General features: G+C 44.7%; 1 protein-coding gene across 1 annotated transcript; it reads left to right on the forward strand.

Moving 5' to 3' along the window:
• Positions 1–9,211: 9,211 nt before the first annotated feature.
• On the forward strand, positions 9,212–16,844 carry LOC133749405 (bone morphogenetic protein 15-like). Its single transcript, XM_062178554.1, has 3 exons — positions 9,212–9,244; positions 9,916–9,993; positions 16,350–16,844. Exons 1-3 carry the CDS (start codon positions 9,212–9,214, stop codon positions 16,842–16,844), a joined length of 606 nt encoding a protein of 201 aa, XP_062034538.1.
• Positions 16,845–25,554: the final 8,710 nt, after the last annotated feature.

Raw genomic sequence — 25,554 nt, forward strand, 5'->3', positions numbered from 1 at the left:
CCCGCCGGCGGCGGCGGCGGCGCGGCGGCGGCGGGGGCCGAGGCGGGCCCGGCGCGCGCTCCCGCCCGCTCGCTCCGCCCCTCCCCGCAGCGCGTCCAGGCCGCGGCCCGCCTACGGCGCAGCCGCCACCCAGGGGTCTCCTAGCGCTGACGTCGCGGCCGGCGCACCAGCCCCGGGGCAGGGCGGAGCGGGAGGGGGCAGGGCGAGGCGGGGCGCCGGCGACGTGCGCAGGCGGGGATTGGCCGCCGAGCGCGCGCTCCGCCCTCTGCGAAGGGGTCTGGGAAGTCGGGGCTTTCGGGAGCTGTGGGTTGGGTTGTGGGCCCCTTGGGGCTGCGCTGCTGCCGGCGTCCACGGCTCTGAGTGAGCTGTGGTGCGGGGTCGTGAGCTGGCCTCGCGGCGGGACACTGAGACTGGGGATGCCCGAGGGACCTCTGAGGAAGGGCAGACGGACCCCCGGAGGACGCTCTCGGGCTGTCGCCGGCCCTTAACCCTGTTCCTGCTCCCGCGCTGTGCCTCAGCGAGAGGCGCGCACACGGGCCCTGGGCAGCCAGATGAGGGAACCGGGCGACGCCGGAGCGCGAGCGGCCGCCACACGCGGGCCCCGCGGTTCCGTGGGGGTGGTGTCATCGCCGCTTTCCTGGGCACAGGGCTGGGATCGGGAACTTTCTCTAGGGTGGAGTTAGGGGGCCGGCCCCAGGGCTGGGGATCAGGAACCTTCTCCGGGGTGGAGTTAGGGGGCCGGCCCCAGGGCTGGGATCCGGAACCTTCTCTGGGGTAGAGTTAGGGGTTCTCCGGGGTGTAGTTAGGGGGCCGGCCCCAGGGCTGGGGATCAGGAACCTTCTCTGGGGTGGAGTTAGGGGGCCGGCCCCAGGACTGGGATCGGGAACCTTCTCTGGGGTACAGTTAGGGGGCCGGCCCCAGGGCTGGGGATCGGGAACCTTCTCTGGGGTAGAGTTAGGGGTTCTCCGGGGTGTAGTTAGGGGGCCGGCCCCGGGGCTGGGATCGGGAACCTTCTCTGGGGTGGAGTTAGGGGGCCGGCCTCAGGGCTGGGATCCGGAACCTTCTCTAGGGTGGAGTTAGGGGGCCGGCCCCAGGGCTGGGATCGGGCACCTTCTCTGGGGTGTAGGTAGGGGGCCGGCCCCAGGGCTGGGATCAGGCACCTTCTCTGGGGTGGAGTTAGGGGGCCGGCCCCAGGGCTGGGATCAGGCACCTTCTCCGGGGTGGAGTTGGGGGCCGGCCCCAGGGCTGGGATCGGGAACCTTCTCTAGGGTAGAGTTAGGGGGCTGGCCCCAGGACTGGTATCGGGCACCTTCTCTAGGGTAGAGTTAGGGGGCCGGCCCCAGGGCTGGGATCAGGAACCTTCTCCGGGGTAGAGTTAGGGGGCCGGCCCCAGGGCTGGAATCGGGAACCGTTTCTGGGGTGTAGGTAGGGGGCCGGCCGCAGGACTGGGGATTGGGAACCTTCTCTAGGGTGGAGTTAGGGGGCCGGCCACAGGACTGGGGATCGGGAACCTTCTCCGGAGTGTAGTTAGGGGGCCGGGGCTGGAATCGGGAACCTTCTCGGGGTAGAGTTAGGGGGCCGGCCGCAGGACTGGGGATCGGGAACCTTCTCTGGGGTGGAGTAGGAGGCCGGCCCCAGGGCTGGGATCGGGAACCTTTTCTGGGATGTAGTTAGGGGGCCACCCCCCTCACGGAGGAGGTGGGAGCTGAGTGCCTGCCCGCAGCCCGACTCCCGCTTCCTATAAACTTCCTACCTAGTGCGCGGGGCACCGCTGTGGGGGAATGTGGGCTCAGAAGCCGCACTGTCGGGCTCCGTGCTCTGGTAGCCCGGACGTCAAGAATTACAAAGACATTTTGGCTGTGGATTCTGGTCCAACGTCAAAGGGCCGGCCCTGGTGATGGCCATCTTTTCTAGTCCAGAGGCAGCACAGGGCATCACAAGACAGGAGCCCTAGCCAAGCGGGGTGGTGTAAGCACGTTAACCCACCATGGTTTAAAGGTGACTAATCCACTGGGGAGGGCAGAGCCCGGTCACCCCATGGAGGCTGCACCTGGTCACACCTGCACGTGTTCTAAGTGAAATTTCGACATCAATTTCAGGGAGAAGAAGCCACGTTCACGTCAGAGCAGGCTGGAAGCTTGGCTCCTCCACCTGTTAGTGCCGCTGGCGAGTTACTTAACAACAGACCGGGAACACTGTACACCGTACGTTAGCTATTACAGTTGTAATTTTTCCTTTCATTTGGTGAGGTTCAGCTCGGGCATGGTTTACCTATATGTGCCCTCATCAGACTCCAACGTGGTTTTAAATGTAAAGCCTGTCTAGTGATTCTCATCCAAATGTCCCATTTTTCAGATGAGAAAACAGAGGCCAGCAAGGTACACTGATAGGCCCACGCTGGAGGCACGGGTATTCTGATGTCGGGTCAGCCTTGTTCTTTCTTCCCTTGCCTCTCAGCTGCTGTGGCTGCTGCCCAGCCACACCCCCTTCCAGAGCCTTCCACAGCATCCTTCCACATGGTGAAACAAGGCAAGGAGAGGCATAGAGGGCACAGTGCTCCAAGTAGAAAGTAAAACTCAGGACTTTTTATTTCATTTTTATTGTACGGAAAGTTGTAATGGAGGAGGAATAACCCAGTGAGCAAAGATAAGAAACCCTTCCCAGGGTTTTATAGAAGCCATGGCCATATTTAGGAAAATCACTGGCAAAAAGAAATGCTGATAGGAACAAGACTGTGTTAAATTACCCCCACCCCATAAACACACTTTGTGGTGTGTATTTTTAAATAGCTATTGTATGAAAACAGTACATGCTCTTTCAAATAAAATCAAAGAGTTTAAGCAAAAATGCAGGGAAATTATTATTTGTCCAAACCCCATAATCTAGACATGATCATTTTTAAAATTTTGTGTTACCTTCTTCAGACCTCTGGAATGAAAAATACATAAAGACATATAAATACAACATTTTTATAATTTGGATCTTAGACACACAGTTCTTTTCTCCCTGAACAATGTGTCACAACATCATTTTTAAAAATAGCATAGCGAGAGTCAGCTTGACGGTACAGCGGGTTAGGCTGCCACCTACAATGCTGGCATCTCATATGAGCACTGGCTTGAGTCCTGGCTGCTCCACTTCCCATCCAGCTTCCTGCTAATGTGCCTGGGAAAGCCCAAGTGTTTGGCCTCTGCCATCCACGTGGGAGACCCGGATGAAGCTCCTGGCTCCTGGCTTAGGCCTGGCCAAGTCCTTGCCTCTGCAGCCATTTGGGGAGTGGACCAGTCAGAGGATGAAGAATCTCTCTCCCTCACTCTTTAAAACTCTGCCATTCAAATAAATAAAATAAATCTTTTTAAAAAAAGATAGAATAGTATCTATTAAACGGATGTACCATCATTTATCTGGCCAGTATTCTACTGATTGACATTTGTGGGTGTTTTCCAAATGTTTCTATTGTAAATAACTCTTTAGTGAATTACTATATATATACACCCTTGCCCAGCTGCACAATTATCTCCTTGGACATATTTGACATTTTTATGAACCAATTCTTCAATGTTATCAACTAGACAAAAGATTGAGTAATACATTTTCTATATGAGACTCAAAACTGACCACAATATCCCATTTGAAACACATTTGAAACTCAGGTAAGCTTTGGACAGTTTTGCTGTGTCTGGTGTCTAGTGTTTTAATAAAGAGTGTCAGACTTCCTGGGAGTGGAGAGGTAAACATTGCTAGTTGTCTAAACCAATATCCTTTCTTTCTTACTGGAGAGAAAACCTGATCTTTTTTTTTTTTTTTTTTCGGGATGAGAATGTGTCCTGTTAAAACTTTTCAGTTCTCCAGTTTCCTTTAAGTTACGGCTGGCCAAGTGACCCATCAATGAAAGTTGTATAGAAGCAATGTCACCTTAGCCATTCTGCCTGTCCCCATCTTTTTTGTTTCCTGGAACAGACATGATACTGAAGGTGGAGCAGCTATTTGAGGGTGCTTCAAAAAGTTCTTGGGTTTAAAAGATAAATTTATTTTATGAAATCCTTGTGTAGTTTTTTTTTTCATAATATACATTTTCTAGTAACTTTTTGAAGAGTATGCATGTGTTTCAAATTGATTTGGTGCCAAAATAAACTTATCAGTTCTATTTTCTAAGAATTTTTTTGAAGTACCTTCTTATTTTAACCATAGTTACAGGAGCCACACACAAGGTTAATAGCGTAGGAAGCCAGAGGTGCCTGGTTCATGGTTGCGTTGGGTGGCTGGCTTTTCAGCTCTGCGCATTTCTGGATTGTTGTTGCATGAGAAAAATTAGTCCCTTCTGAAAAAAGGTTTTCTCATTTGAGTTTTATGCTATTATGTGACACCAATTGCTACAAAAGATAGGTCCTGTTATTTATTTAACTCTCCATAGAGAATGTTTCATAGGGTGAGATGAAAACAGACAAAAAATTCAAAGCAATAGCAATACAACATTCTCATCTGTAACAGATTTTGTTTCCCTGTAAGTACCTAATTCTCACAAATACATTAACAAGTCATTTCATAATAATTAAGCTAACTTTTGTAAATTAAATTATATTTACCTGTATGGTGATTTATAAAACATACCCACAAATGCTTTGGTGCCTCTTCTTACAGGGTAGCGCTTGCTCCCCCTTAGCTTAAGCTGAATGTAGTGACTTATTCTAATGAAGAGGATGCAGTGGAAATAATGTAGTGTGACTTCTAGGGGAGTTTACTGAACATACCAGCTTGCTTCTTGTTCTCTTTCCCAGATTCCTGACTGGATGGTAGCTGTCGTGTCATAATCGTACAGTTGCTGAGGCCACTTATGGAGAGGTCTGCGTGAGTCGATGAGGTTTCCAGTCCACAGCCAGGGAGGAGGACACCCTGTAGTCCCAATCAAGCCCTCTAATGGCTGCATAAATCTTTGGTCAGCATGTTTTTATTTTCTTTTTTAAAGATTTATTTATTCACTTGAAAGGCAGAGGGGTGGGGAAGAGAGAGAGAGAGAGAGAGATCTATCCTTCCATCCACTGGTTCACACTGCACACAAATGTTTGCAACAGCCAGGTCTGGACCAGACTGAAGCCGGAAACCAGGAACTCCATCCTGGTCTCCCACTGTGAGTGACAGAGGACCAAGTATTTGGGCCATCTGCTGCTGCCTTCCCTGGTGCGTTAGGAGGAAGCTGGAACAGAAGCAGAGTCATGTAAGCCCACGAGTGCAGCTTAACCTGTTGTACCACAACACTCCCCTACCCCCATCAACATATTGACTCTAGCCTCAAGAGACTCTGACACAGAACCACACACCTAAGCTGCTCCTGAATTCCTGGTCCACAGAAACTGTGAGATAAAAATTTAAAGGACTATAAACCACTAAATCTGGAGATTATAAACCACTAAATCTGCACTGTGGTGTAGCAGTAAAGCCACCACCTGCAGTGCTGGCATCCCATGTGGACACTGGTTTGTGTCCTAGTTGCTCCTCTTCTGATCCATAGCTCTCTGCTATGGCCTAGGAAAGCTCCTCTTCTGATCCACAGCTCTCTGCTATGGCCTGGGAAAGCAGTAGAAGATGGCCCAGGCGCTTGGGCCCCTGCACCTGTGTGGAAGACCCTGAAGAATCCTGGCTCCTGAATTCAGATCGCTGCAGCTCCGGCCATTGTGCCATTTGGTAATGAGCCAGATGGAAGACCTCTTCTTCTCACTGTTGATAACTCTACTCCTCAAATAAATAAATAAAATCTTAAAAAAAAAAAAAAACTTGGATTCTGCTCCCAGTTTTACCACTGATGAGCTGAATGATTTATGGCAGGTCACTTAACTAAATCTCAGTTTCCTTCTCCATTAACTGGGGACAATAATCCCAATGTGCTTCAAAAAGAAGTCATGAGATTTATGTACTAGGGAACTTTGAAACCTTCATGTAAAAGTGAAATTCAAAGTTTATTTTGGTGCAAAAAAGTTGAGACCCATGCATAGATTTTTCATCATGCTCATTTTCCCTGAACTTTCTGAAGACCTTATACTTATGGACTTTCAAGATTTTTATATCACAATAAACTTATCTTTCCTTTAAAAAAAATTTACTTATTTACTTGAGAGGCAGAGTTACAGAAAGAGAGAGGGAGAGACAGAGAGAAAGGTCTTTCATCTGCTGGTTCACTCCCTAAATGGCTGCAAGGGCCAGAGCTAGGCTGATCTGAAGCCAGAACCCAGGAGCTTCTTCCGGGTCTTCCATGTGGATGCAGGGGCCCAAGTACTTTCCATTTTCCACTGCTTTCCCAAGCCATAAGTAGAGAGCTCTATCAGAAGAGGAGCAGGCAGGACACAAACTAGTACCCGTTTAGGATGTCAGCGCTGCAGGTGCAGGCTTAGCTTACTATGTCACAGTGCCAGCCCAGACAATAAACTTATCATTTAATTCCTCTTTTTCATGAAAGTTTTAAGTGTCCTTGTATGTGACAGTAACTCCAAAGCATTAATGAGTGTTAAATTAAATTAGGCTAATGACATCTACTTATTTTATTTTTAAACAATTGTGCGTTAAAATTTTCATCTGAAAACACTGAGGACTTTTCCTTCAAGAGCTGGCAATTTATTTAGTGATTTTACTGTGTACCTTTTAAAAATAGTGGCATTATTCATAGCAAGCAGTTTGGATTTAAGAGTATAACAGAATGGTAGCTTATTAAATGTCAGATCCCATTTTAATAGCCTATTGAAAATTTATTGCACTTTAAAAAGCGTATGTAATTATGACTGGCTCCTTTTTCTTTTCATGAATTAATTTGTGACTGTGGCAGAGTATCTGCCCTCTTTATAGTAACAGTAGTACTTAAACATTCTTAGTAATAAACTTGTATCTAACCAATAATTTGGTCTCAGAGTTTATCCTAGAACAAATTGCACTGAACAGCAAGAAAATGAATGATAGAATATACGTCTTTCTCTTCCAAAGTACAGACGTAGGCCACACAGGGGAAGGCTTTATACACTGGAACACCGGAGGTAGAGATTCTGCAATTATTGACAATACACAAATTGGCATAAGTAAGCTAAGAGGTAAGTGAGAAAGACAGAGCTTAGTGCAAGATTTAATCCCGATTGTGTAGTGAGTGAACTATGCAAACTCCCTGGTTTGGTTGTGTTCTTGTTGTTTCTTGCTTTCTGCTATTCCACTGTGACCCCAAACTATTGGCTTAACTAGACATCAGATTATTTGTAGTTATAGATGTCTCCAGATAGGAAAAGGAAGGATTCTAGGGGGAAAGAGGACAAAGCTTCATGTACAACATTTCCAATATGAAATGGGGAAGTACATGAGAAACAGACGGCAGGGGAATGGGCTAAGGGACAGCCTTCTGGTGACAGTGTGTTTTCCTGCCCTCAGACCTCATTGTCCAGTCTTCATGCCCTACAGCTACAGCTCCACAAAATCCACCAAGATTCTGAGACTCTTGGAAAGGCTGGGTGGTTTTCTGAAATGACTGACACAGGAATGGGGTAAAGATGGAGACCAGAGCAGAAGAGGAGATAAGGACAAAAAAAAAAAAAAGCCTAGGAAATACTTTTAACCTCGAGGGAAGAGGACTCAGCATGACTCACAACATATTAGCTTGAGAGCAGGCACTGCTACGTGTGCACTAAGAAACTGGTGTCATCTCGGGAAACGGTCTCAATTTAAGAGGTTAGGCTCCCTGGGTGCCTCTGATTCCCTGCAGCAGCATCATAATATTTCTTAATTGTCTTCCCTTGTGGCTCACCAAAAAGTAGAAAATATTTGTTATAAATGGAATGGGTGAAGTTTGCTTTAGTTTGAAATCCCAAAGGGGTAAATTATTTATAAGTGTATTTTCTGCTTCTATTATTGTAATGAACTAACTAACTGACTTACAGATTTTAGCTGCATAATTTTCCTCATTTCTTTTAAGTTGTATTTCTTTATTAAATTTTATTTAAGATGCACAAATTTCATATATTTCCTATATACATATTTAGGAACATAGTGATACTTCCTACTCTACCCTCCCTCCCATCCACAATCCCTCCCTTCCCTCTAACTCTAAGTAGGGACGATGGTAGACCCTTTGTAGGGTTTTTGGCACTCTTTTCTCATCCTTCTTCTCTAATGGCCATACACTGGTTGAGTCCCCAGAGCCATGTTTGTGTCGGAGGACCTTTCTGCCTCCCTGACCATAGCTGAATGCATAGGGCTGGGTCTGTAAAGCAATCACAGTCCACCAGGTCCTCTGTGCTGGGCATGTGGAATTAGACAAAGAGTTCTTATTCCCTATTGAACACAGATGGGACTAAAATGTGAGTTGTAGCCCGATCATGTAACCCTCAAATAAGGGGAAGTTGCTCTGCAGGGATAGAGAGAGAAATTTAGTAGGTATGGCTGACCCTGGGCTATGGAGCTCCTCCAGCGCAAGAGAAAGAGGAGAACAGTTTGGATCTTCACAGATTTCCCCTGGCCACGGTCCTACAGATGGCCTGACTGTTCTTGAGTTCCCTGAATTCCTACCCTATATTCTTATATTGCATTACATTACACGGGCTTTGTTGCTGTTGTTAAATTAGCTGGCGTGTACGATTTTTCCCATCTTTAAAATACATTTGATCACTTCATTTAAGAGAGATAAAAAGTTCTCCTCATTTATATGAAGTACAAAAGTGTGTTTGAAAGCTTTGGTCTGAAGGAATAACATAAGGCATGTGAATATATGCAAATATTATATACAAATATTATAATCTTTTGAGTAAAGAGAGCAAGATGGCAGAGTAAGCAGCTCTAAGCTCTTGTCCTCCCACAGAAACAATGCAAAACAAACAGAAACTCCTAGCACTGATTTGTGAGAACTATGGAAAACACTCCAAAGCCTGCAGCAATCAACACAGCCCTCAATCAAAAAAAGATACCCCAAAACAATGGGCTTGGTGATTTTACTCATCCTCCCCCTACTCACCCTCCTGCATGCAGAAGTTTTCAAACGTCCATCATCTAAAGGTGGCCCCAGAGAAGCAGCTGTTTTAAAAATGGTAGCAGCCTGCAAGCACTAGCAGCTCGGCACTGTTTCCCTAGACCCAGGAAGGAGCAAAACAAACCGTGTTTGCAAATTATTGTGTATGTCTGTTCTAACCAGTCTAGAGATGCTCCCTCTCCCCCACCAAATTCATATGCTGAAGCCGTATTCTCCAACATGACCACATTTAGAGATGGGGCCCATGAGCAGGTCAGAAGGCTAAGTGTGGGCACAGGGAAGAGCCTGTGAGATAGAGCCGCTGCCCTTTAAGAAGAGGAAGAGAGGGGCCAGCACTGTGGTGCAGTGGGTTAAAGACCTGGCCTGAAGTGCGGGCATCCCATATGGGTGCCGGTTTTAGTTCCAGCTGCTCTCTGCTATGGCGTGGGATAGCAGTAGAAGATGGCCCAAGCCCTTGGGCCCCTGCATGCATGTGAGAGACCTGGAATAAGCTCCTGGCTCCTGGCTTCGGATCAGTGCAGCCCTGGCCATTGCAGCCATCTGGGGAGTGAACCAACGGATGGAAGACCTCTCTCTCTGTCTCTACCTGTCTCTGTAACTATGTCTTTCAAATAAATAAAACAAATCTTTAATAAAAAGAAAAAAAAAGAAGAGGAAGAGACCCCAGGGCTCCACCCTGTGTCCTTCCATACTGTGTGGACCCAGGGAGCAGGTGGCCATCTGCAAGCCAGGGTGAGAGCCCTCATCAGAAACTGGATCAACCAGCACCTTGGTCTTGGAGTTTTCAGCCTCCTGGACCATGAATAATAAATGCTTGCTTTTGAAGGCACTCGGCCTGTGGTGCTGTGTTGCAGCAGCCCAGGCAGACTGCGACCCTGGTTGCCTTAGGCCTGATGAGAGGTGCTCCTTTCTGTTTGGCCCAGGTCAGAATTTCCTCTGGAAAAGCTGGAAAATACTGCAAACGAATCAACATCCTTCAGACACCTGGGCGCGAAGATAAGGTAGAGACATACAGAAGGCTGCCTAAGGCCAAAGCTGGAAAGGGTTCCTTCAACAAAGTGGGACGCTCAAAAGCAACCGCATGCGCAGGGGAACTCACAAAGTCTTGCACATGCCCAGAGCATGACACATTGTCTAAAAACACCCGAGGAAGCCCTGAACTTTCACCCGGGGCTGATCCCTCGGCACACCGCACGTCCAGCTAAGACTTGAAGGAGGCTCTGGCTCAGAGCCAGCTTGTTAGGACTGGGAGAATTCCTGGAATTCAAGAAACTTTTTGTCAAAATTCAGGGGTGGGGAACCTTATTTTCTGCCAACGGTAACTGGATATTTATAAAATCATCTTGGTCCATACAAACTTACCACATTAAGAATTAGCCTTCTGTAGATTGAACTTTGAGTCCTGCCCATGGTTACTTTGGCAAGGCCAGATCAGATGATTTGGGGGGTCTTAACATTCCCCACCCCATTAGCTGAACACAAATTAAGGAAAAGCCACTTCAATGACTATAGTGACAAGGAATGGAGTCTTTACAATAATAGTTTGTGAAAGGCGTTAAATAAACGGATTGCCACATCCTTCAACAACCAGAAAATAAAAAATTCCAGGAAAGGGGGGAAAACCTGCTTTCCAGTTACAACATTATGAGAGTCTGATGTTCAGTTATCTTCCACTCCCCAGATCACAAGGCATACAAAGAAACAAGAAAATGTGGCCCACTTAAAGGAACAAAATAAATTTATAGAAACTGTTCTCAAGGAAGACCAGACATTGCATTACCACACAGTGACTGTATTGTTTTTGTTTTTTAAAACTTTTTATTTATTTTCATTTTACTTAAGAGGTTGAGAGACAGAGGGAGAATGAAAGGCAGACACAGGGAGATCTTCTGTCTGCTGGATCACTCCCCAAATGTCTACAAAAGCCAAGGCTGGGCCAGGCCAAAGCCAGGAGCCTGTAATGTCATCTGGGTCTCTTGTGTGAATGGCAGGGACCCAGTTACATTCGCCTACATTTGTGCCTCCCAGGGTGTGCATTAACAGGAAGCTGGATGTGAACCAAAGTAGCTGGGATTCACACTGGCGCCCTGATGTGAGATGCAGGTGTCCAAAGCAGTGATTTGTCCACTGTGCCAAATGCCTGCCCCTGCAGTGACTTAAAAACAACCATCTTAAATATGCTCAAGAGCTGAAGGAAAATATGAACCAAAGGAAACCAGGAAAATAATAGGTAGATAAAATGAGAATGTCATTAAAGAGATAGAAACTATAAAAATGAACCAAACAAATTTGGCTCAACAATTTTTTTAAAAAAAGTACAGTTAAATATTTAAAAAAATCTAGGGGAGTTCAGTAGCAGAATTGCACAAGCAGAAGAAAGTTGAATATAAGTCAATTGAAATGATCAAGTCTGAGGAGAATAAAGGAAAAAGAATAAAGAAACTCTCACTCATTGTCAAAATGCAAATAGCACAGCCACTTTGGAAGAGTTTGTTTCCTTACAAAAATACTGTTTGCATATGATCCAGCAATTGTGCATACTCAAATATGGACACATGAAGTGAAAACTTATGTCCCACAAAAACCTGCATACGAATGTTCATGGCAATATAAAATGACGCAAGAAGGACACATGTGGAGCAGGAAAGAACTGATGGAGGGGAAGAGCATGGGGAATTTAAATCATTTGACTTCTTGTATTCAAATGGCCTCTTGAGGTGTTGCTGCCTCTTCTCTTTGAGGTGCAGACTCTCCTCACCTTAGGCACCTGGGGTGCGCTGGGAGGGAGGACTCTCTAGGGTGTGAGGGAGGAAAGGAGGTGCTCTGCTCCAGTTTACTAAGATTCCTGCTAATAGGGGAGAGGTCGGTTCCCTTTTCTTCTATTATACCTTAAGTGTGTTTTAATGAACCGTTAGTGACAATTTCTATAGAAAACTATATCCTTCAGATTGGATCACCTTAAAATGAATTTGTGGAATGTAGCTAACATTATCTAATTTTTTTTTTTTTTGACAGGCAGAGTGGACAGTGAGAGAGAGAGACAGAGAGAAAGGTCTTCCTTTGCCGTTGGTTCACCCTCCAATGGCCGCTGCGGCCGGCGCACCGCGCTGTTCCGATGGTAGGAGCCAGGTGCTTCTCCTGGTCTCCCTTGCAGGTACAGGGCCCAAGCACTTGGGCCATTCTCTGCTGCACTCCTGGGCCACAGCAGAGAGCTGGCCTGGAAGAGGGGCAATCGGCACAGAATCCGGCGCCCTGACTGGGACTAGAACCAGGTGTGCCAGCGCCGCAGGCGGAGGATTAGCCTATTGAGCCACGGCCAACTAACATTATCTAAATGTTGCAGATAAAGAAAACAAAGGTGGAAAAATTGTGACTTTGCCAAAGGCATTGCAGTCAAATTAAGCTAAAATTGAGATTATGTGCACCTTTATTCAGTCTGCAAAATTTCCTTTTCTCTTGGATCTCTGGTGAGGTTAGCCTTGAAGAGATTATTGTGGGGTGAGGTTGAGGGGATGGGGGCGGGCAAAAAGGACAGAGACAACCAGCACCATCCAACAAATATCTCTCTCTCTTCCTCCCTCCCTCCCTTTCTTCTTTCCTTCCTTCCCCTCTCTCTGCTTCTAATTTCCATTTCTATTTCTCTTCCAATCTTTCTTTCCCCTCTCTTCTTCTGTGTGTTTCTTTTGCATCCTGGGCTTATACTGCTCTCCAACCTGCCTCCTTTTATTTTCAGTTCTAGTTTTTAAACCTGCTCCTTCTAGTAGAGAAAAGAATGTTATTATTACTGTTATTTTTTTTGAAGTTCTTAACTCTTTCTGGCTCTGTGCCAAGCATTGTAAAAGGGAAATTACATAGAATTTAATCTCCAAAGGCATACAACTTATATTGAGTGCCGGCTGTGGTTTTATAACACTCTTATCATTCCTGATTTTTTTTTCTGTTTTCCAAAACAGTTAAAAATCTGGTGATAGCAATGAATTGCCTACTTCCAAAAATGCATAAATTGCAGACATAACCTTTCTACATACAATTTCAGAAGATTCTCAATCTCTCTGCACCCCTTAGGAGTCTATGATCGCAAATCAAGACCCCTGATAATTATCTCAATGTATTTCACAAATGGGAAAAAAAGGAATAGTGTTTTAAAACAATATATTTTAATTCATTTCATCAAGAAAACCAATAGGCTGTATCATAGCCATTTTGTGTGAGTGGGGAAGGAAAAGAAGAAATGTTGTTAAATTACAAATAGATCATAACATCTAAAAGGAACAAACATACAGTACATCTACTACATATATGTATATATATTTATGATACCCATGTGATACAACTGTCACAAAAATTATAGATAAAAATATATACATGTAAGTGTGTATATAAAGTATAAGTGCATATAACATGTCAATTATATATAATACAGTACATATAAAATTTTTGTGATGGGGTATCATGAAGAAATTAAGTATCAGGGCACTAATGAACACCTGAGTCAGAATTCTAACCCACCTCTAACTCCAATGCCCCATGGAGAATTTATCTTTTCTACTTAGCACAAAAATTGTACCGATGGAATATTCAAATGTTGACTGAGTTAAAATGGACAGAGTCAAGTGAGGAGCCCAGTAGTAGATCATGGAGACTAGAGAACACGCTCTCCACCCGACCCCACCTCCCACTGAATTTATTTTCTTTAGAGAAAAGGGAGGGGTGTCCTAACCTATTCTAAGAGTAGGGGGACTATACAACATTTCAGGGAAATACGGTAGCTTTGCCGTATTTCATCAGAGAACTCTGTGGCCTCCAAGCATGTGAGAGGAACAAGCTCAAATACACCAGTTCTCAACTGAACAGAACGTGCCGCAGACTCATGGTGGAGTAGCTTGAGGAAACCGTTTTCCATCTAGCAAATCCTCTACGTGCTAATGGAGGCGTCCTGAGGTCCTTGAAATACAAAGAGCCATGGGAAACCTGCCTGGGAGGGAGATACAGCAAGTTGAGTGTGAAGACAGTTCTTAAGTGAGAACTCATTGACTGAAGACACTGTTCAGAGTACACACGTACGGACTGTAACGGAGGCCCGCTAATGAAGGACAGTGGAATTTGAAGAGCGACAGTGAAGAACAGGACACAGTATCAGAATGTGGGCAAGGCTGAGCTAGACACCGATTTTACTTCAAAGCAATGTCTCTAGGGAATCTAACCAACTGACTGGACGCCAATGTCATCTTAGACTTAAGACAAAATGCGTGACTGTGCTGCTGTGGTTGATAGGGTCATGATTTAAAAATACGCCCATCTCAGCTTCAGGTCAGAGCAAGTTCAGAACGCAAAATTTTTGAATTTCCTAAGAACATGCTAAACAGCGGGGAACAGTGACAGAAAATGTCTGCTGGCCCCATGCCCCTGAAAAGCAACTGAGATAACACTCCCATGAGTCCCAGGACACCGGTGAGCCTTGGCCCACCTAACCAGGACCCATCCAGGGCAAGCATGAGTCTGGCAGCTGTGCAGAGGCAGTGGAAGGGGAGAGAACAGGAGTTTTGATGAATACAGAAACTGCCTGCACACACTCAGGAAGAGAGCATCTCACCCTGGCGGGACTCTCAGCGAGTGAATATTGTGAGGATGGCAGTGAAAAGGAGAAGGTTCCAGTCTTCAGTTTCTGGTAGAATAACAAGATGTCAGCTACCCACTAAGGGACCCTGGAGAGATCAGAAGGTTTTGGAGTGGCTTAAGCACTCAAACAACTCCAAAATAGTGGACAAAACTTCTTTCCTGTGAAAAATCCTTCCATGAAGAGAATTTGGATTGAAAGAGTGAGTCAGAAGGTAAAGGGCCATGAGGCTTTGAACAGTGAGAGGCAAGGGGGCAGTTGAGAGGAGACAGAACCCTGACAGTGATGTGACTAGGCTACCTACATCTATATGCATCTACTTTTCTCTCTTTCTATTATCTCTACCTGTCACTCTGGGTTCCTATCTGTCTATCATCTGTCCATCGCTGTCCTGTCTATCCATCATGTGCTAATAATAGAGGAAGAAACCCTCAGCAGTGAAGCTACTAAGGCTACTATGGAGCATCCCAGTCCCCTACAGGGGAACCGCTTTGGAAAGTCACGGAACATAACACTGAACAAATATATTACTGTAGAAAATGGAAAAAAAGGATGAAACAATGGATAATTAATGTATAACAGAAAATACACAGTCAAAAAGAGATAAAAGGGGTTGGTGCTGTGGAGTAGCAGGCAAAGCCACCGCCTGCAGTAGCAGCATCCCATATGGGTACCAGTTCGAGTCCCGGCTGCTCCACTTCCTATCCAGCTCTCTGCTATGGCCTGGAAAAGCAGTAGAAGATGGCCCAAGTCCTTGGGCCTCTGCACCCATGTGGGAGACCCAGAAGTTCCTGGCTCCTGGCTTTAGATCGGCCCAGCTCCGGCCACTGTGGCCATTTGGGGAGTGAACCAGCAGATGGAAGAACTTTCTCTCTGTTTCTCTCTCTCTCTCTATCTGTGACTCTCCCTCTCAATTAAATAAATAAATCTTAGAGAGAGAGAGAGAGAAATAGAGAGAAACAGAGGGAGAGAGGGAGGGAAGAACTAAATAGTAAAGCAAAGTTATCTAAATGAAATCAAGGGAGCAGTAACAACTGTCAACGAACAGCATCTGTTAGGATGAAGACACTGAGAAATGAGATGGCTACCCATCAACTGGGGATTGATAGAATTCATAATTAGATTTAAGTCACTGACCTGTGAGGGCTGATCCATTTCCAGTTTACCTTTACTCATACGCATGTTCTCTTTTGGTTCTAGCTGAAAGCCTACAGTGTTTTACAGATCACTCATCCCTGGTATCTCTCAACCTCTTAAATCTACCAGACGTCTTGCTCCAGTGCCCATCCTTCAGCTGTTTTTCTCGGGCAAATGCCTCAAGGCTAAAAGTAATGGCACATACCAGGCTCAGATCTTGGGATTCTCCACCTGAGTGACTTTTTAATACCATGACCTTGTTCTGAAACTACCCAGTTTACCATAATCCAAAATAGAACTTGCTAAATACAGTTAACAAAGAAAGGGGAAAAAGACAAGAGATAAAAAGTGTTCAGAAGGAAAATGATAGTTACAGAAGGCAGGAAAAGAAGACCCAACAGAAGTAGAACTTACGTTAGAAAAAGAAAATTGGAACAATGGAAGAAAGCAAATAAAATGTCCTTAGCACAAGAAGATTCTCTTGAAACAAAACAAAACAAAAATAACACCTATATTCAAAGATCACACTATTAACCTTGAAAAAGAATGCAGAATTGTCAATACCAAAACATATTCCAGTAAAATTGGGCAAATAAAAACTTTTTGGCCTTCCTGTTACTCTATTTCAATGACACTCACAGAAGCATTCAGAAGGCCAAAGCTCCCCCCAGAGGCCTGGAGGAGTTCATGGAAAGAGACTCTCTTCTGCGGAGGACCTGGCAAGCAGGCAGTATCGCATCTGAGGTTCCTGGCTCTTCTCGGGTACATAATGGGACTGAAAACAACCAGTGTTCTCTCCACCCTTTCCAAGTGAGCTTCCGCCAGCTGGGCTGGGATCACTGGATCATTGCTCCTCATCTCTACACCCCAAACTACTGTAAGGGGGTCTGTCCTCGGGTGCTGCGCTATGGTCTCAATTCCCCTAATCATGCTGTCATTCAGAACCTTGTCAATGAGCTGGTGGACCAGAGTGTTCCTCAACCCTCCTGTGTCCCTTATAAGTATGTTCCCATTGGCATCCTGTTCACTGAGGCCAATGGGAGTATTTTGTACAAGGAGTATGAGGATATGATTGCCCAGTCCTGCACATGTCGGTGACAACCAAGGTACAGTTAAGGTTTCCCAAGAAATTGGAAAAGGGTTTAAAATAAACAAAGACTGATATCAAACCAGCAAATTATCCTCTACCTAATCTATATAGCTCCTATTTCTTGCCTGAAGTGCTACTGTTTGTCTCTTCTCCCACTTGCGAAGGACTCAATTTATAACAGTACTTCTAATACCAATCCACTAGCATGGATCCGTGTGGTTTGACCACTAGTCAGAGCCCTTATGCTTGCATTGGGTGTTCTCTTGGAGGTGTGTTCTCTATTTTCTTGACCTTTTTTATTGTGACTGTCAAAAGTTCTAGTCCATGGTGGTAGACCTTCAGAGGTTGTTCCATCAGAATCTGGGAGTGGTAGACTGTTCATAATGCCCATCCTCTAAGGCTCTCAAAGATTTGCAGTGGTGAAAGTAGGTTGAGATTTTATATTCCTCTTCCTTGCCTCCTATCTCCTAGAAACTGCTAGTTCCTAATCACACTGCCTCTCTCTGTGCCTGTATTGCCTTGTATATATTGTACCTAAAACGTTTCTCAAACTAGAATTTAGGTAACGGTCTCTAATAGAAATCTTTTTCTAAGCTACCAGGGCTTTTCCTCTCAGCCCCTGAATCTGGAAAAAGCACCTGGGATTCCTTCATCATAGGATAAGGACAACCTTTAATGAGACCCATGAGGAAGCTTGAATATGGAGCTTCCTCAGATGGCAGTCATTTCAAAACTCGGGTGTGTATGACGAGGGCCATCACCTGATGAGGATTATGTACGGAGGGATATTTTAAACTGTCTATGAAACAACAGATTTCACAGGGCAATTTTAAATTTTATATAACTTAAATTCTTGTTAAATATCCCACAGAGAGCTCCCTGGTGGCTCAGAGGCTAGGAGCTGGCCTGACTTAGGGATGCGAGGGAGCAGAGGATTGTGGGGGAAGGGTGCAATGTGCTGAGTCCTGGAAGTGAGTTCATTCTGTGCTTGCCTGTTTCCTGTGGCCAGTTTGGCTCTGGGCCTGGGCCTCTGAGGGAGGCAGGCTCGCTGTCTTTTGGGAGGCATGGGACCCTTGGGCCAAATGATGCTTGTAGCGTGACTCCTATCTCTATGCTGTATTTTAATAATGGGACTGGGCTGTGTTGCAAATAAATGATTTTTTTGTTGTTAAAAAAAAAAAGCCTTTTTGGATATCTAGGCATAAAGACTAAGTCATTCATAAAGGGAAATAAAATCACATCCACTTCAGATTTTTCGCTACCATAAAATAATTGAACAACATATTTAAGATACTAAAGGAAAATATGAATCAAGGATTTTATACACATGCAAACTTACTTTAAAATATCAGAACTATAGTCAAACAAATTATAAGCATGCAAGAAATCATGGATTATTTATTTCTTTATTTTAAAAAAAGATTTACTTAGGTGAAAGGCAGAGTTACAAGAGAGGAGGGGAGAGAGACAGAGAGACAAGGAGATCTTTCATCTGCTGTTTCATTCCCCAAATGGCTACAATGACTGGAGCTGGGCCAAGCCAAGTCCAGGAGGCAGGAACTCCATCCAGGTCTCTCAAATGGTGACAGGGGTCCAAACTCTCGGGCCATCTTCTGCTGCTTTCCCAGGCACATTAGCAGGGAGCTGGGCAAGAGGTAGAGCATCTGGGACTCAAACCAGTGCTCACCAGCTTACTCTGCCACACCATGACACTGGCCCCTCAAGGAATACTTATTAATCCCTGAGAATCTACCTAGAAAATGAGCCTCAACAAAAAATTTACAGGCAACACTTCAGCTGAGTTACAGATGCACAATAGCTTGCCAGTAAATGCTACTGGGACAAATGGGTAGATGTATGTACACCGGGATAGAGGAATAAAGTAGAAGAATTTCAGGATGTACCTGGGTAGGAAAAGGAAAGACTTGTCCACATTCCTGGTTATTACAAAACCAAGAACATGAAGTCAAATAATGCTAGTTCTGGGAAAAAAATTTTAGATGAGTGCTTTCACATTCTTATTTTTTAAATAAATAAACTGTCTCAGTGATTTGTACAAAATGCACAGATGGTTCATGGCTGAGCCAGGAAATGGATTCAGGGTTTTCTGATGCTTGGTGAAGTTTTCTTTAAAAATGTGTCCACTGCCATTAAATAGCATTACTCATTTTCCCTATCAAGTAAACAAATTCTGTTTCATATATCTCTTAATAAAATCTTTCTTGAGGACTAGGCCATGATTTTTTAAATTATCTTTATTTTTATTTTATTTTTTCTTAAAAATTTTTTAAAAAAGATTTATTTACTTGAGAGCAGAATTACAGAAAGAGAAAGGAATATAGTGAGAGACAGGAAGAGAGAGATCAATATTCCATCTGCCGGTTCCTTCCCCAAGTAGCCACAATTGCCGGGGCTGGACCACATGGACACCAGGAGCCTGGAACTCCACCCAGGTCTCCCATGTGGGTGGCCGGGGCCCAAGGACATGGACCATCCTCTGCTGCGTTTCAGAGGCACATTAACAGGAGATGGATAGGAAGCAGAACAGCCAGGACTCAACCCGGAGCTCATAAGGATGTCAGCATCACAGGTGGCAGCTTAACTCTCTGTGCCACAACACTGGTCCCTTTTGTTCATTACTTTTAAAAATTTTAATCAATTTATGTTTATTATAGAAAAATTAGAAAAACTCTTAACTTACAGTCATACCACCCAAAGTGTCATTAATTATAAATATTTTTGCATTCACCTTTTTAGACTTTCTGCTCTGAACAAATGCATACTTACACGTTTAAAAGAAAATGGGGATCATATCATCTATTGTTTTATAGTCTTTTTCACGATATATAATCATGATCATGCTTCATTATTAACATATATAGAACTAACTCACCAAAAAACACTAAAGTGGATTTTATATCAAGAAAAATGGAGATTTTAATATTACCTTACATTTTATTTTCCTAAGCATTTTATGAATTTGATACATTCAGTGTCACAAATAGTTTAACTGTTATCTGTCTCCCTTTATATTTGGTTGACTTAAGTCTTTGTTTTAAAAGATTAATTTATTTATTTGAAAGGCAGAGTTATGGGCCAGTGCCACAGCTCACTAGGCTAATCCTTTGCCTGCAGCACTAGCACCCTGGGTTCTAGTCCCTATTGCTCCTCTTCCAGGCCAGCTCTCTGCTGTGGCCCAGGAAGGCAGTGGAGGATGGCCCAAGTGCTTGGGCCCTGCACCTGCATCGGAGACCAGGAGGAAGCACCTGGCTCCTGGCTTCAGATTGGCTCAGCGCGCCGGCTACAATGCGCCCGCCATAGTGGCCACTTGGGGGGGTGAACCAACGGAAAAAGGAAGACCTTTCTCTCTGTGTCTCTCTCTCACTGTCTAACTCTGCCTGTCAAAAAAAAAAAAAAAAAAAAAAAGAAAGAAAGAAAAAAAAAAAGAAAATGAAAGGCAGAGTTACAGAGAGGCTGAGGCAGAGGGAGGGGGGTGCCCTCCATTCGCTGATTCACTCCCTAAAGCCAGCAGCCAGGAGCTTCTTCCAGGTCTCCCACAGGGGTGCAGGGTCTCAAGGACTTGGGCCATCCTCTACTGCTTTCCCAGACCATAACAGAGAGCTGGATCAGAAGTGGAGCAGTGGGAACCTACACCCATATGGGATGCCGGCACTGCAGGCGGTGGCTTTACCAACTACACCACAGCGCTGGCCCCCACATAAGTCTTACAGTTGCCACGGTGATCAGTGAGAGCTCTTTGGTGCCTCCAACAACCCAGAGGCAGTATCACTAGAAAGAGTTTTCGCCCAGGCAGGAGAGAAAATAAGAAGGGGAAAGAATTGCTGTGTGCTGGGGGAAGCTGTGAGGAAGTCAGCTTGCAAGTGAGTTTGTCTGGTTCTGTTTGCCAGGCCTCTGAAGGAGATGCCATCAACAGTTCAGGGCCTGGAGCTGAAGAAGCCCAGGCAGGTGGTGGGGGTGGGGCTGGGGGTGGAGCCACAGGGAGCAGCACAGCCTGACCTCTGGAGCTGGGCAGGGGGAGCACCAGGCAGCATGCCTCTGCCCCTGCATTGCACAATGCAGCCCAGAAGGCAGCCTTCCGTACAACCAAGGGGAGAGCTAGCTGCAGCTGGTCTCTTGACCTAGGACACCGTCCTTTATAGACATTTGATATTTGCTAATTCAAATTTTTTTTGTATTGTGAACAAAATGACTTATTTATTTTAATTCATCAAACCATTTTTCAGGCCCCGGAAATTCATGTAGACCTGAATACTTTGTCTAGATTGCCCAAAGCATTGGGCAGGAAGAGTCTGCAATCAATACTTGGGTCCTTGTCTACTACATAGTACCTGCTGTCATCCTGTCTCGTAGGCAATGTAACAAGCAGGGCTCTCACCTCTGTTGATCATGGCAATACCATGTGTAGTAAAATCAAACAGAATCACAGCTATGGGGACTTCTGCTGGTAGATTGGATTTTCTGGGTTTCTTGCCTCAAACATACCCCTAATGCTGAATAAATCCCTTGGGGAGAAAACAATAGCACCCTCGTTTATGCTCTAGAGAGATGGGGCAGAGTTATTTAGTCTGGATAGTCATGTATGTTGTATAGGATTTACTTACTATTTTACCCATAGCCATATGATTTGGATTCAATGACCAGATCAGCTACTAGCAGCTAAGTCGTTGAAGAAGATGATTTCGCCTTTCTAAGCCTCAGTTTTGCCATTCAAAATAGGAGAAGAATAACAGTACTTGCCTCGGAGGACTGTTGTATGGACAATATGAAGCAACACAGAAAAGTCATTTTAGTACAGAGCCTGGCATGCATTACTCTCTTTGATAATGTTAGCTATTTCTCTAGTAATGCCACTTGCAGTGGTATCACCAAAACATGTTTTAACAGAGCCATGCCAACAGTGAATGTTTGCATGTTAGAAGTCTGTCTCTCTCTCTCTCATACACTGAATATGGTATGAATCACTGTTATCAATAGTCATGGTCTTTGCTTCCAATAAGGGGCTGGCAAACTCCAGCCCGCTGTATGTTCTTTTGTGGCCTATAGGGGGTAAAAAACGATTGTCAGTAGTTGGGAAAATTTGGAGATTTAGAGACGTTAAGCCTTGGCATAATGTGACTAGGGCATTAGTTGTTAAGAAGTGCAAAGTTATTTTAGAAGTAGAAATTTCCCTGCTGAGGAGAGAATATTTCTATACGCAGTTAGGATCCATAATGTGATTAAGACTTCTGCCGGCCAAATTTCTCCACAAGGCTTCTGTTTTCTTGTTTGTAAAATGAGAATATTAAGAGCATCCACCTTGGAGAGATATTATGATCACATCAGGCAACATTTGCAAAGTGCTTAATGTAGTTCTTCACGGGTCTCAATAACTGTTAGCTGCTGCTGCTGTTATTGTTGAGGGTATTATTATTATTACTATTATGAGAAATGCAGAGACCCAGTCTAGTCCCTACCCTGGCTTTCTGTGGGCATTTGTATCACGGGTTTCAGCTCTGCCAGCTTGTACCCACTTACAGGTGGCAGTGACTTTTCCACGTGCAACCTCTGCATGTGAAAGACTCCACCCTTTCTTCAGGAAGTTTTTGCAAGCAGGGTGTCTAACAAGTAGCCAGTTCCTCTGGAAATGGTGGGTCACATCTTTTTGACAGAGTTTTTGCACTGTCTTCATGGCTCTGTATTCTAGTTTGGTGTCGGCAGTATATGATGGGGAGTTCAAATAATTCTTGGAAAATGGAATTGATAAGTTTATTTTGGTGCAAAAATTTTTTGAAGTCCATATGGTTTTTTTTTTCACAATATGTGTTTTTTTCATGAAATTTTTAAAGACTTGATGGGGCTGGCACTGTGGTGTAGTGGGTAAAGCTGCTGCCTGCAGTGCTGGCATCAGATATGGGCACCAGTTTGAGTTCTGGCTGCTCCACTTCCAATCCAGCTCTCTGCTAAGATGAAAGATGGAAGATGGCCCAAGTCCTTGGGCCCCTGCACCCAGCTGGGAGACCCAGAAGAAGCTCCTAGCCTCAGATCAACTCAGCTCCAGCTGTTGCGGCCATTTGGGGAATGAACCAGTGGGTAGAAGATTCTCTCTCTCTCTCTATGTCTCTCTCTGTTTCTCTGCCTCTGCCTCTCTGTATCTCTGCCTTTCAAATAAGTAAATAAATCTTTAAAAAACAATAAAGACTCCTCATATGCCCAGATTTCACAAATTCTTGCACCTCTTTTGACTTGGTTTTTCCATGAACTTTGTGAAGTCCAGGTGTTGCTGTTATTGGTAGCGTTGTGACCTGGTGTCCTCGGCCCTCGACTCCGGCCCAGCCGTCAGTCCTGCTCCACCCCACACCCAGGATCCCAGCCCTGTTGCCGGAATTTCCGTTGCCAGCGCTTGTTTCATCGGGTCAGAAAAGCGACTGGACTGACCTGTGGTATTCAGCAAGTCTTCTGGATCTGGGCAGACCTAGGTTCAAATCCCAGTGCCATTATTTGCTGGTTTCCTGAACTGAATCCATCACAAGAGTTTTCTGTGAGATAGCTTCTATCAGTAGTAAAATCGATAAGGAAATCTATATCCCAGTGGGTTTGGGAAAGATGAAATAGAGTAGTAGATGTGATTGGCCTAAAGAAAGACCCCCAAATGTTAGTTTCCACTTAAATTGTATATAGTCAAATTTGCATGTGCTTAGATGTAAATATTTCCTTCTTTCTTTTATATTGCAGTACAAAGGTTGCAACAGATATATGCAAATAATGGTTTCAAGTTTGTTTTCCTGCCATATTTGAATAGTAGAGATGATCACGTTCTAGCTAATAATATACTGCCATTAGGTAGGTAAGCCTCTGCTACTATTCTTCAGGCAATTGCTTTTCTTGGAACCATCTGTATCTTTGTGCTTGACCTTGGCTTACTTTCTGATTTTACTACTTAACACAACCATTAGCTTGTGTGATTACCTTTAATTAACTTGTATTTGCCCCATAACCTGTTTCTTGGTGGGCCAGGTTTCTCCTTTGCAAATTATGACAATTCAGTCAACTCATTTTTCCCTTTGTAACTAAATTAGGAATTTCTGTCCCAATATTTCTCTCAGAGGAAATACCAACCAAAATATGTTTAATAATAGAACATATTTTTAAAAGGAGAAGTTATTGACTTTTTTTAAATTAGTAAAAATACACATCTCATTTTTCTTGTAGGAGTTGTGTTTGATGACTCTCACTTTCAAGAAACAGCATACTGGCTGTGTCATTGCAGGCTTCCATCTATCTAGCTGTATACACTGCGACGCCATAGCTATGTACTTTATAATTGATTAAATGTGGCCTTCCTGATCATCCTCTAGGGCTTCAGTCAAAGATTAAATCTCCTCGCAGTGTTGTTTTTTTGAAAAATTGGTTGCAGTTATGTTGCTTTGATTTCTATCACTATTTTAATTTTCCCTAATGTTCAAATAACAGGATTAGCTGGGTGGTGGCTTATGGAAGAAGGGAGGGGCAGGTGGCTAGGAGAGACATGGTGGGTGCACACACACACACTTACAGGCACAGAGTATTGACAAAGAGTGCAAGGAGTTCTTTGTCCTTCCAAGTGTCTAAATTCTCGGTTCTTTTCTCCTCCAGGGAGGATAAATCAGCTTTTCTAAATTCTGGGATCTTTCTCGAAGGTTTTGAGCGAAGCAGGAGACCTGTGCCCAAGGGCCTAAGCAGAGGAAGCCAGGTCCTGGGGATTAATGTGAGACCCAGGTGGTGTCAGGACCTCCGTTCATGGGAAAGAACCTGGGAGTGAGCCCTGTTGCGTGCGCCACACGGTGGCCAGATGAGCAGTCCTCCCCAGCCCTGTGTCCTTGGGAGTGACTCAAAGTCTGCAGCAGGCAGGCTGCCATTCTCGTTTCCCTGAACTCCCAGGTGTAGCTTAAGGAGAACTCAGAGATTTTATACTTCCTTGGTTGGCTCTACTTTGATTCTAAGGATCCCTCGGACCAGAAACACCCTACTGTGCTCACCAGCAAACGCACTGGAGACTCATGCTCACCCAGGACCTCTGACCACCTCGGTAGTCATGTAACACACATTTATTGAGTGCTGACTAGATGTCCAGTTCTAGACCTGCAGTTGGACGTTGGAAGGAGATAGGACAGAAATCCCTCCCATCGTAAAACTTACTTAAATTTTACTAGGTAGAGAGCGTCACACCATAAGCAAACAAACAAAATGTTTAGGATGTCAGACAGTGATATGAGCAGTGGAAAAAAATCAGAGAAGGGGGAATAGAGAGTGTGTGAAGTGATCATTGCGATATTAAACAGGGTGGTCAGTGAGAAGCAGACATTTTAAGAAAGACCTAAAGAAGTTTGTGATGATTTCAAGGACAAGCAATTCATGGCACAGGTAGTAGTGTATGCAAAGGCCCTGGGGTGGGAGCATACCATGTGTTTTTGGGAAGAGCATAGTAACTGAGACTGAAGTTGAATGAGAGAAGAAGGACTTAGGAGGAAATGTAGTACATCATAGGCCTATTAAAGAACTCTGCTCTGAGTTCAGGACCACTGGACAATTTGGGGCTGAGGAGTGATATGATCTGGCTCTGTACGTAGAGGAGCAAGAATGGACGTGGTGGTATCAGTTGAGGGGCTATGGCAAAAGGCAAGACAACTTGGAGTCTCAGTACCTCCTAAGGAGGTGATGAGAAGTCTCTGAGTTTGAAAG

Source organism: Lepus europaeus, chromosome 20 (genome assembly GCF_033115175.1).
Source record: "Lepus europaeus isolate LE1 chromosome 20, mLepTim1.pri, whole genome shotgun sequence".
NCBI lineage: Eukaryota > Metazoa > Chordata > Mammalia > Lagomorpha > Leporidae > Lepus > Lepus europaeus.